The sequence below is a fragment of the Typopeltis vanoorti genome, chromosome 6, assembly GCF_054136105.1.
Source record: "Typopeltis vanoorti isolate ZY-2024b chromosome 6, IOZ_Tvanoo_1.0, whole genome shotgun sequence".
Taxonomy (NCBI): Eukaryota; Metazoa; Arthropoda; class Arachnida; order Uropygi; family Thelyphonidae; genus Typopeltis; species Typopeltis vanoorti.
Genome location: NC_143554.1, coordinates 5,094,142 through 5,107,923, shown reverse-complemented (window position 1 = coordinate 5,107,923; position 13,782 = coordinate 5,094,142). Strand labels below are relative to the sequence as shown.

The 13,782-nt window shown below is 35.2% G+C and overlaps 1 protein-coding gene across 3 annotated transcripts in view; it reads left to right on the top strand.

Annotated features, from left to right (window-relative positions):
* Nucleotides 1-13,782, top strand: part of LOC150105258 (uncharacterized) — a 560,407-nt gene that overhangs the window by 341,914 nt on the left and 204,711 nt on the right. For all 3 annotated transcript variants that reach the window (XM_090394016.1, XM_090394015.1, XM_090394017.1), the window contains exon 18: nt 5,155-5,679. In XM_090394016.1, coding sequence (XP_090250142.1) covers nt 5,155-5,679 — 525 coding nt within the window. The remainder of the gene's footprint in view (nt 1-5,154; nt 5,680-13,782) is intronic.

The window sequence follows — 13,782 nt, the reverse complement described above, 5'->3', positions numbered from 1 at the left end:
GCTCTAAGATGAGCTGTGGATAAAGGGATGTAGAAGGGATGCAGACTACAGGTCTTCAGGCATATAGGCCTACTTGTTGCAGACATCTTGCCACAGTTTGTTGAGCATACCTGTGCTTGAATGGAGCCAACTTGCAAGCTGACTTTCCATGGTGCATCGATTACGGTTTGCTATTATAACCAAAAATGTCTTCATGCTCCATGGTAGAGCGAGAGTAACTTCTTAGCAAACGTCTAGAACATATTCCATTGGTTTGAAATGCTTCCCAGAGCCTGGATACAATTCCATGTGAGATTCTAAACCAGGGGTGGCCAACCTTTTATAGTTCATGTGTCAATTTTTTCATTATTTAGTTAAGATGCGCCATAAACTTATACCACTTTTCAGCCCTTTTAACATATGGTAATATGGATATATTTAAGAGTTATGCATAAAATGATTTATTATATATATGGTACTATAGATACTTTTAGCAGTTTTAAATAAAACGATTTCTTATAAAGACAAGATAAACATTAATTATTTTATTGAGACTTTTGAAATTGCTTTGCTTTTGCAAAGCAGTTTCAAATGTTTGGAGTTAAATCAGTTACAGAAAGCATCAAATAGTTTTTCGAATTTGAATCAGTCGGTCGCGACTGTAGTTTGTTCTTAATCAATTTCTTTGGTGAAAATGCTTGTTTGCATCTGTATGTAGTTCCAAAATGACAGATATAACTCTGAGCAAATTTTCTCAGGCCTGGAAAATGTTCACATGGCAACGATCGCCAGAAATTAATTATATTGGAAGCATCTGGGAGGGACGGAAGTTCATTAAATTTCATTTTCAATAAAGAATTGGTTTAGAGATCAATACGTTACATTTGTATGTTACTAGGCATCGTCGAGATTTTTTGTTCAGTAAGTGAAAAGGGATTTATAAATGCAAGTATGCATTCTTCTTCTTCTTCGGCAAAATCGCCAAAATGACTGTTAAAGGACTCTTCAATAATCTGAGTTTCTCAGTATATTCTGTAAAGTTGCCATTATCTTCAACAGATTCACTATGTTCTTTTAAATGTGGATATTGACTTTAATCCCCGTTTTCTAACTGGGGAAGAAACAGTTTTAATTTCATTTTGAATTCACTGATGTCATTTACTAAGGCTAGGGAACAATTTGTTCTTGCCCTGCAGTTTCAAATTTAGATCATTGAGGTGGCTGGTAACATCAACTAAAAATGCTAAATCAAATAGCCATTTCTCATCACACAACAGGGCTTTTTCCTCATGCAGCTCATCCTTCTCTACCAGAAAATTACGAACACTTTCTTTCAGCTTCCAAAATCTACTGAGAACTTGTCCTTTAGAAAGCCAGCGCACCTCACAATGAAGGATGAGATCACCATATTCCATATCTAGCAGTTCACAATATCCTCTGAATTCTGTTCTGTTTAACCCTCTTGCTCTAATTTTATTCACACACTTTACAACTGGTATCATACCATGCTTCAAATTTAGAGTTTTTCCACACAGAGATTCTTCATGTATAATACAGTGATACTTTAGTAGAGAATGACCTAAAAACCTTTCAAGTAAAGTTACAGTCCCAGAAACTCTACCAACCATTGACGGTGCTCCATCTGTGCAAATACAAACACTGATGAGCGTATTAGAATATAGTTGTTGATTTTCTAGACATGACTTTACTTTGTTAAATATGTCTGAACCTCTGGTTTTTCCATGAAGTGACTCAAGATCGATAAGTTCTTCAAAGATGTTAAAATTACCATCAGTTTTTCTTATAAAAATGTTTAATTGGGCTACATCACATATGTCAGCGGATTCGTCCAAGGATAAAGAAAAGAAAGAACAAGAATGAACATGGTCTTTCAATTGCTCAATAACATCATGAGAAAGTTCTTCGAGGTGTCTTGTAATTGTTTGCTTGGACAGAGCAATTTGGTTTACTTTTCGTTCAACATTCTTATCACATTTTGCAAAAAATTTTTGACAGGGCTTAACAACTTCCTCTCCATCAGAGAAAGGCTTGTTAGCCAACACAAAAGCAATTTCATAAGATGCCTCCAGCATTGCCACACTTTCACAACTTTGTTTCATAAATATATTTTGTCTCTTTTTTATTTCTTCCTTTTTCTTAACCACATATTCTTTCCGCAACTCAGACCCAGGAACTAACTTCAGTTTTTCTTCTAATTCAGCTTGATATTTTCTGTAGTGTCTGTTAAGATCATGTCTTCTATTATCTCAGAGAGTGCTTTCACAAACAATGCACAACGGTTTTCTTGAAGGATCCGCAATAAATAAGAACTCACTTTGCCACAGTTCATAAAACTGGCGCTTGCTATCACCTTCTGCTTTTCTTCTGCTCATTTTCTTTTGCAAAGTAATGAGGTAACTGACTGTAAAAAAAAAATTTCAAAAAGTAAAGCTTATTATTAAATAATTTATTTAAATTATTTTATCGTTTTAAACATTATGAACATTCAAAAACAGTTCTACAAGTTTAAGATAAGATTTCTGTTTTCATGAAGCCTAATACAGTTCTATAAGTTTAAAAATCATTTATATATATATATTTTTTTTTTCATAGAGAGTTTTCGTCTCTCTCTCATAATATATTATGTCCAATGAAATACGAGATTGCTTCCTGCCATAAAACAGTTGATCAGCTGGCAATCACACACACAACCCAAACATCCTCATTACGAAAGCGTTGCTGATGATCAGTTAAATTTTAGGAATAAACCTATTATACATAATTAAAAAGGAAAGATATTGTATAAAAAAAACATAAAAACACACACATACAAATACACCGAATAATTACAAGTTTCAGTAATCAGCAAATTAGGGGAGCGGTCAAGAACTTGACATACGCGTTCAAAATGAAAACATTTATTTTTAATAAAAGCTTATTAGCTCTTTATACTTAAGTAATTTATTTTTAAATTTACGGAACTATATTAAGCCTTCATGAAAATAGAAATCTTATCTTAAATTTAAAGAATTGTTAATAAAAACACATAAGTTCAAAAATACAGTTGTTCACTCACATCGAATCAGAAGTTCATCGAACTTTATGACACGAGAGTCAGCTGTAAACTGATTGAGTAAATGGTGACGCATGTCAGCATTTGCCGGTGCCTGTTGCTTCATGATTAAACAAGTATAATAGGTGCACTCTCTAGAATTCAGTGGTAGGTTAATTGTGGTTTGTGTGTATACATATATATATATATAAATCGTATACAAATTTTTTTAGAATTTTTCTCTAGGGTTCGGTGTGCCACTTCTAATCATGCAATGCGCCACTTTTGGTGCATGCACCATAGGTTGGCCATCCCTGTTCTAAACTCTCTGGCAGTATCAGTAATTCTATGGTCATTTTCAAGTTTTCCAATAATTCTTCCCCATGTGTAATCATCTAGATCATAGGTGGCCAATAGTCGGCCGTATGCGGCCCACAACGTGATTTTATACAGCCCACGGCATGGTTAAAAACTTTATTAAATTATATGTATTATTAATTTAGCCATTAGTTTCTACTGCAGATTTTCTGATGGATATACTAGTTATATTCATTGTTTCTGATGATGGAAACAATTTATATTTTCAATACAGAATCAAAATTGCTTTAAAAAGATTACTCAATTTATAAAATCTACTGTTTCTCTGTGCGAGTTGTAGTAGTGGAGTGGTAGATTTCAATGTGCTCCAGAGTAACGCATCATTGAAAGTCACTTGCTCTGCTTTGGTTATAGTGACCAGTTTCAGAGACTCAGTTTCAAGTATTTTATATTGTTCTCCCAGTAGTAAAATGATTTAACAAATATAGTTATTCAATACATAGCTATTGTCTTGAAAAAATGCAGAGTTTATTTAAGTTCTGTCTAAAAGTGTGTGGCTCGTGACGCTACCACTCATCATATATTGGCCCTCGTATAGAATGAAATTGGCCACGCCTGATCTAGATGACTTTGAGACATTACAAGACATCCAAGTGTGCACCTTTATTCCTTCAAACACAATTCACTTAGCTTAGCCTTTTGCCTTTTATTCTGTTGAGTGCTACTCTGTGACCCCTTTGTGCACAATTTGAAAATTTGAATGTTTACCAACTTTCTATTCGAAATCGTCATTTATACAAATTGCCACAAGCCAATTCATCTGAATTTGCTGTTGTAATCTTCAGAAATAGTGTTTGTCCTTAGATTTTGACACGCACACATGTATACACCTGTGTGTGTGTGATGTGTATATATATATATAGCTATTATTTATTTATTGTTAATTGTATTTATCCTTTATGAGACATCAGGTTAGGGTCAACAATTGACCAAAGTAGCAATGCCGGTCTAGTTGACCTAGTGGTTAGTATATTTGCTCTTCAACCATCAGGCTGTAGGTTGGAATCCTGACATGGGAATGGATGTTTGGCATTAATTTAAGGTGGAAGATGAATTTTATCACCTAGTGTGAGACTACTGCCCTCCTTATTGGAGGCTTGAAGTGGCTCAAAAAGTTCCACATTTGGTTCTCTAGAGCAGCTTTTTCCAGACAATGCAAAATATGAAAAAAGTAGAAAACATTTTTTTTTAAATCAATAAAAGTAGAATAAAAATCAGTAAAATCAATAAAAATAAATCCTTAACCCACCTACAATGCGAATGTAGTAGGTTCTCAAATCAACCTTTCATAGCTGAGAGCCACATAAAGGCTGTAGCCTTTATGGCTCCACTTCTCACTGCCTTCTTATGGATTCTCCTCCTCCATATATCTTAATATCTGTTCATCAGCCTCCATGGCATCCCAGGTTCATATCCCATTTTGAATTGCAATGTGTGTGGGTGTGTTGCTGATGACCATAATGTGAAGATCAAAACATTAGACAGTTTATTTGTGTTATTTTAATTTAAGTGTATTACTCCAAGATGGTAGTGGACTTAACTAACCATGTGTCTCACCTATATATATATATATATATATATATATATTTTTTTTTTTTTTTTTTTTTTTGCCTATTTCAGTTACATTGATATAAATAATTTGTTGCTTCCTTTAAATTCAATTAATTAACTTAGCTAACTATTTTTGACAGTAAAATTTTAGAGCTATAGTTTCCTTTACAGTTACAGTTTTTCTTTGTGTTTAGTGTCAATTAAACGAAGACTATTCTGCCTCTTTGAGAAAATGTGAAGACATTATAAAAGAAAGAGATGTTGAACTCAATGAGAGTGAGAAAGTAAAACAAGATGCCTTAGAAAAACTAGAGGATATCAAAAGATTGCATGCAGAGACAAAGAAGAGGGAAATAAAAGTTGGTGAGGAATTAAGAATAAAGCAGAATGAACTTGATAATCTTAATGCAGCTATAAATAGTGCTAATGTGAATGCCAAGCAGAAATGTTCACAGTTAGAACTCACCAATAAAGCTTTAGCAGACGAAAAGGAAAAAATGAGAATTGAATTACAGGACAAAATATATTCATTAGAAACTGGTTTTGCTGCTCAGTTGGATGAATTAAATAAAAAAATTGTTCAGCTACAGTCTGAGAAAAATCAGATAGCAGCAGAAAGTTCAGAAAGAATTTTAGATATGGAATCAAAATATGAGGCAGAAACAGCCAGACTACTTGTACAAGTACATAACATCTCAGCAGACCATGCTTCTGTAATAGTAAGTAAATATATTATTATATTGGTTTTGTTATATTAAATTTTTATTTTTATTTTATTATTATTATTATTATTATTTGAAAATCTTCAAACAAAGGATTAAACTAAATTTATTGTAGTCTAACCAAGTGGAAAATAAACTTCCAACTTCAAACATATTCTGAATATAGTCAACTTTCATTCATTATAATAAAGTAGGGAAAAGTGCTGTTAAATTCCTCTGTCATCAGCATTATTCCAGCTGACCTATTCTAAGCAGGTGTACTGTGACAGACAAGATAGAGGCAATTGCTTATTTGCACCACTGTTCAAATATGATAATCTTCCTAAAGACTGGCACATTTTACTGACAGCTGCAAAAGCTATAACTGTAATAATATATCTTAAGGTAATATTCATCTCACACATTAAAATTTCTATTCCTGGACTCTGACTATAGATCATTTCTTTGGTCCTTGTAAGTTCTTGTAAGTTCACTCTAATGAGAGTTGACTATATTGCATCACTGTTGTTTTTTCTCAAATTTATCAAATAATAACATTTTATTATTCATCTTAATATTTAGAACTGAAAATGAAAAAAAAAATGAAATCAGTGATATGGTGTTTAAAAAAAATCCTTCTTTGGTCGTGTACTTGTTCTGTTGATCATTTCACCTTTTATTAGTGCTTGCATATGTCAGAAATAGTACCACTGTTTTTTCTTGGTTTCATTTTCAAAGTGATAATTTCATATATTAGTAGTCCTTGCTTTGCACAGTTCCAATATACACAAACGTTGGTTATCATGGTTTAGTTAAATAACATGTCTCTCAACAACATGGGTTGTTGAGAGACATGGTTTCATTTACTACGAGTTGTTGAGATTCAGGTTACAGTTATTGCGATATATTAACTGTGAGTAATTGCACAAGCTACAAACTCAGTTGTTAGCTCTTCAGTCCACAAATCACTAAATAACAGCACATCCTAATCCATGACCAATCACATTATTTCTTTCAAAGGCCGTTGGCAATTGTATTCATTATATTGTTAATGAACAAAAAAGCTGCAGTTAAAGTAGTAGTACTTGCCACACCACTAGTCACCTGCCTTCTCATGGATTCTTCTCCTCCATATATTGCTCTTTAATGACTGCTCATCAGCCACTATGGCATCCCAGCTTCATATCCCATTCGCTTCAGTTTGTTTAATAGAGTTCTATTCAGTATCCTATCAGATACCTTTGCATAGTCCAGTGGCAGCATAATGTAGCCATGCCCTTCATCCATTTCAGCTTCATCCATTCCATGCTCAGGGCTCAACAAATACGCTTGCCTAACTCACCCTGGTGAGTAGATTTTGCCAGCTGGTGAGTAGTTGTAGACTGAAAAATTTTTTTTTTTTATTTTATAAAAAATAATTTTCCAAAAAATATTTTCACCTTTCAAAAACACAGATGCAGCACCAACGGTGAGTTTGTGGAACTCATATTGATTCACTGGGACATATTATTAAAAAAAAAAAAAAAAAGTTTTGGGCAAGTACATATTTCGCATGGTGAATAGTACATATTTTGCATAATTTGTCGAACTCTGGTCATGCTATTATACAAATTGAGTAAATTATGAGTAACTCTTTGATTTCCCTTGGTCTACTCAGTTAATTTCATCTCATAATCTGAATTTGCCTTTCTTACCATGCTGATTTACTTTTCTTCCATGTAATTTGTACTGCTTGTAAGCTTGCTGATCACTTGTCTCCTTATATGCCTTCTACATTTTTGCAGCTTCTGTTTAATGATGTATCCATCCTTCTAATGATTTATCCTCCTGACCCCAAGTACATCTGATACTGCTTTCTTCAAACACTCTTTGAGAATTGTACTGCTAATATCCTTCCCTTACAGATTCTTATGCAATGACTGTGCTTTAGGCTTGAGCTTATCATAATTAACTGTTCTATAGTACCACATGTATTCTCCTATTAATTGAAAATTCCACTTTTGTCAACCTTCTAAATCAAAATTTCACAATCTTCTCCTCATTTGATGTAGTCTTGGCTACCTTAGTTATGGACTGATTCTCTGATGCTATCACCAGGTCTAGCACTCTTCAACCCCATGTCCCCTCCATAACATGCTGCTTTAAGTAAAGTAGATGTATAAATTCCATTTTCTCTGTACTAATTACTCATCGTAGTGAAAATTTCATCCGTATCCCCCCCCCCAAAGCCTAGTAGCAGCTGTAGCATTCTTGATGAATAGTTCATAGAAGTAATTTGGAGCTCAATTATCTTATATGATTAAAAAAAAAAAAATATGGCTACTGCTTTGGTATAGAATTTCCTGACTTTTTGCTTAAATCTGGTTTTTACATTTTCCACTTCGTAATGAAAAAATATTATCTCTTTGCAATTTTTAACGCAGTGATGGCCAATTGAATTTTTGTAGTGCTGTAACTTGTTGTCTTCAGTATTATTGATTATGATGTACTGAAAGAAATAGAATATGACAGAGCATTTTTCACAAGATCTCAGAGATGTTCACCTCCATGTGGAATGTAAAACTAGTCATAATGGATAAGAAAGAATAGTCATAATGCTTTTAGGGCTGTTCATGTGAAGTTGAGGTGAGCAGGAATTTTAGATATTTAGTTGGGCTATAGGTGGAAATGCAAATGGAGATTATTCTGAAATGGTCAGGAAAATGAGTATAGTAAGTGATAGTAATGGATGACTTAAACAATGGAATCACTAGTTAGAAGTGGAAATAACAATTCAGCAAGGATATTGATTTCTTGATCTGATTAGAGATGTGCTTGAACATGTTTAAACATTACTTAAATGTATTTATTTATTTATTCGTATGGAATGAATATCAAAACATGCAGTACAATACACTTTAATAACATATAAAATTAAAAGGTTACATCCGTATTGGTCAGATAGTTCATAGCTTCGGGTGTAGCACTTAAAAAGTCCAATTTGTCTCCTGAATATGCTCTGAGATAACACTGAGTCACAATATGGTTCACAGTTTGTCTCTGAGCTCCACAATCACAATGCGGGAATGGTCGTTTACCCCATTTAAAAAGCATGCCCGCACATACACCATGACCAGTTCGTATTCTATTAAGCTGAGTCCAGGATTTTCGTGGGAGGTGTGAGTATGTATCAAAACTTTCTTGTAATTCATTGAGAGAAAATTTTGTGATGTCATCTGTATGGCTCTCCCACTGTTCTTGCCACTTTTGCTTCAAGTCAAAGTTAGAATGTAGTAGTAGTAGTTGGGCTAATTGTAGTGGTGGATGTCTTGATCTCAATCGTCGTACACTTAAGTCTGGGGGATCTAAATGTATTGGTAGGGCTGTGTTCTCCAAGATTTTCTTATACTCCTGTAAGAGAGCCTTGGTCCTGCGCAGATTCGGTGGAACAATGTTACTAAGAGCTGGAAGCCAGTGTGTGGGTGTTGATTTAATTGTGCCAGAAATCAGTCTCATTGTATTATTTAGTTGGCTATCAACAAGTTTAACATGTGTGCTATTTAGCCACACTGGTGAGCAATATTCGGCAACAGAGAAAACTAGACCAAGAGCAGTAATCTGCAGATTATCGGCTGTTGCTCTCCATGTCGTGCCTATTAGTTTTTGTATTATGTTGTTACGGGTTCTTAACTTAGCAGAAACATTTGTTAGGTGTTGCTTGTAAGAGAGCGTGCGGTCCAGGGTAACGCCCAAGTACTTTGGAAACTTATTGTGTCGTAGTAAAAATCCTTCAAAGAAGATATGTAAAGTGACATCTGCCATGTGATTATTAAGGTGAAAGCTTGATACTTCTGTTTTGTCTGGATTGAGCTGGAGCCTCCATTTTTTATAATATTCACCTATACTTTTCAGATCTTTTGTAAGTACGTCTTCAGCCTGACTCATGTTTTTGTGTCGAATGGCAATTACAGTGTCATCAGCATAACAGAACTTGCGTGAGATGGTAGCAGGCAAGTCATATGTGTATAGGTTATAAAGTAATGGTGCTAATACTGACCCTTGTGGAAGACCATTATTAAGTTTTCATTGTCGGGACATTTTATTTCCTAATATAACTTGAAAGAAACGTTCAGTGAGCATGGAGGAAATTAAGTGTGCAGTCCGTTTACATGGGACAATGCTAAGAAATTTGTATATAAGACCTTCACGCCATACTGTATCATAGGCTGCTGTTAAGTCCAAGAAGACAGCTGATGTTTTTTCTTGCTTCTGAAATCCAGCTTCTATGTATGATGTTAAAGTGAGCACTTGATCACAGCAACCACGTTTTTCTCTAAAACCAGCCTGCTCAATCGGGACATGCTGCATAATTGGTGTGGACAATCTGTTGTACAGAAGGCGCTCTAACATTTTATAGGTGCAACTCTCAATAAAGCAATAGGTTTGTAACTTTTTGCCTCCTGGGGTGGTTTTCCAAGTTTAAGAATAGCAACTATTTTTGACTTCTTAAACTGGCTAGGTAGTCGGCCAGTCAATAATATATCAGAAAAGAATTCACAAAGCCATTTTATAGTATTTGGCCCGCTATTAATCAGAAATTCAGGATGGACACCATCGAAGCCTGGGGCCTTGCCTGCTTTGATATCTTTTATGACGGCTTTTACTTCATCTATAGTGAAGATTGAGGCATATTGTGAGAAAGCAGGGGCATTTATTTTTAAAGCTCTCAGTTCTTTCTTAACTTTCTTGGTATGTTCACGGTCCTTAGGTGCCCTCGATATATTAACGATTTGATTAGCTATTTTCTCAGGGGAGACGATTGTGCTTTTTCTTTTAGGTTGATTAGTTGTGGATAGTTGTTGGAGAAGATTCCAAGCTTTTCTACTTGATCGTTTGAAGTCAAGGTTTTCAACCGTATCAATCCATTTTGTTTTTCGAGATGAGTTCAGGCTATGTTGTAATTCATCTGCTATTTCAGGATCTTCACTTTTCAGGTACTCTCTGTAGAGATGTTCACTCTCTTCATTCCATCCGGGGACATAATCTTTTCTGTAACATCTAAGGATATATTTTTTCACAGTTGATATGATTGCTCCTACAAATCTCTTGTACTCTGTAACTCTAGCAGGTATCGACCAAACACATTTATCCAATTCATTCGCAAAATTTCTCCAATTTGCTTTTTTAAAATTCCAACGCGGTCATGGAAAGGATCTTGCTATAGGTAGTGTCATACCGATTTCCAGTAACACCGGTCGATGTTGACTGTGTGGGAAGTTAGAAAGTATGTATCATTTTGCTGGTAACGTTTGCCCTTCTGTGTTTATTGAAACAAAACATAAGTCTGGATTAGACTCTGTTTGCCATTCTGATGATCTAAAGGTGTTTCTATCTTTGGCATCAAATACAAGGTGTATATTATTTATTTCTGCCCATTGAATGAGGGTAGTCCCGCAGTCGTTGTTATCACGGTACTTCCATTCTTCATGATGGCTATTAAAATCACCAATCCATACTGTTGGATGTTGATAAGTAGGTATCACATCTGTAGACCATGATGTTAAAGGAGGTTTATAGACATTGACTATTGTTATGTTGTGAATTTTCACTATTCTTGTTAAGAGGCTTATACGCTGGTTACACATGATAACTAATAATTAAGGAATTGACAGCGTACACTAGAAATGTAAATTAAATAAACTTTAATATATACTTTCCGATATTTCGGCAAACGTCACGTTGCCATCTTCTTGAGAACTTAATACAAAGACAAGTGCACTCAAGTACTACATAACAGCAAATGAGAACTGAAGCTAGGAAGCTAACGTTTTCCTAAAGTCCTGATGGTGCCCCCTGGCGGGCTATATTGGTATCCAGAGCATGGTCTGCAAGCCCAGAGTGGCTGTACTGGTGAAATCGGATGTAATCCTTGTGTTCTGAGATTCTGATATTTGCTGTCCTGCTTGTTTGGCCAAAGTAGGACAATTTACAGCTGCAAGGGACCTGGTATACACCAGGTAGGTCCAGGGGAAGTGGTTGGTCTTTAGTGGAGCGGATAAGGGCACACAGAAAATTGGCATCCCTTATCCGCTCCACTAAAGACCAACCACTTCCCCTGGACCTACCTGGTGTATACCAGGTCCCTTGCAGCTGTAAATTGTCCTACTTTGGCCAAACAAGCAGGACAGCAAATATCAGAATCTCAGAACACAAGGATTACATCCGATTTCACCAGTACAGCCACTCTGGGCTTGCAGACCATGCTCTGGATCCTTGCCACAGAATAAGATGGAAGAAAGCCACAGTAATACACCGCAGCAAGTTCAAATATGAAAGACTATTCATGGAATCAGCCTCAGCCCTTAGGAACATGCCAAACCTCAACAAATTTGGATGCATGAGACTGCCCCAAATTTGGGAAACATTTATCAGAAGAACTTCAGCCCAAAGGCCAAGAACTACCAATATAGCCCGCCAGGGGGCATCATCAGGACTTTAGGAAAACGTTAGCTTCCTAGCTTCGGTTCTCATTTGCTGTTATGTGGTACTTGTGTGCACTTGTCTTTGTATTAAGTTCCCAAGAAGATGGCAACGTGACATTTGCGAAATATCGGAAAGTATATATTAAAGTTTATTTAATTTATATTTCTAGTGTACGCTGTCAATTCCTTAATTATTAGTTATCATTATTATCGTGAATTTTCATACAAGATGGATATCGTTATCACATCTCGTTATCAGGACAGAAGCATTTTCTATATCATCCTTGATATATGTTGCAATGCCATAATTCCGGTGGTATGTAGCACCAATCAGAGTGTAACCAGTTTATTGATGTGTGAATTTGATTGATGTAAGGACCTGTGTATGCCTGATGGACTATACTTAAATGGTTTTGAAGTTAGGTGCTTGGAGAAAGTATTGTCAGTGATTTGGAAGTGCAAAACCAGGGAAAGTATAATTACACAAAAAAAGTATATTCGAGTCCTTCTTATTAATTATTTTCTGGTGGTTGTACACCAGTTGAAAGAAATGAATACTTTCAGATAAATCCATTGGTTTCCAAATGTGTTCCTATAATTCTTTCTTCCATCAGTAATTGCTGCCTCATAACCAAACTCACACAACCATGTTTTTTTTTTTCTCTCTACCCTTTGTCTCTGTGTATGCCATGCCAGCTTCAAATTTGCTTGTATTGGTCAAAATACAGCACATTTCTAGATCTACCTATATTTTCAAGTCCATATGTTTGTTTTCACCACCATTATGTAATGTTGCTGAAGTTAGCAGTACGTTTTAACATAAAGTTATAATAGATTTTAACAAAAACATTTTTAAAATGAATTACATAACATGAATTCTTTATTTCATTGGTAATACAAATGCTGCCCACACCCTTTCCCACTGCTAGCCCTATCAAATTTCTTTATGGAAAATTTTGAAAAAAATGCTATTGAAAATTATAAAACCCCCAAAAACTTGGTTGCGTAAAATTGATGACATTTTCAATATTTGGCTGGGAACAACAGATGACTTTACTCAATTTAAAGATAATCTGAACAGCTTGCACCCAGGCATCAACTTTACTCTTGAACTGGATGGTTACAAAAAATTACCATTCCTTGATATTCTGCTCGAAGCAAACAAGGAAGAAAAAAGTTTGGTCTTTTCAGTATACAAAAAACAAACCACAATTGGAAGATGCTAACATGCCATTTCACATCACCATCCATTATTTAAGACTGCATGATGAAAGCATTACAGGACAGAGTCTACAATATTTCCAGTGCTTCACTTCAGAATAAAAAAGGAGTAAAGAACTGAATTACCTGTGACATACTCCTGCTTTCAATGGGTACAAACTGGGAGTATACAAAATTCTTGCTCTTGTGGTATTTGCTATGTGTAGGCCAGATGGGACATTCTGAAGAGATGTGCATGTCTAAATGTGTAAAAGATGTTGAGGAAAAACAGAAAGCGCATATCAGGATTAGTCTTCATAATGAACACGGGCCATCAAATATTTTGACAAGAAACAGAAATATTCTGTATCCCCACACAGTGTAACAAAACCCAAGGTTTAATATTATACCAAATTTGGTCTGCATTCATCAAAAATCCAACTGCAGACCTGGAATATGA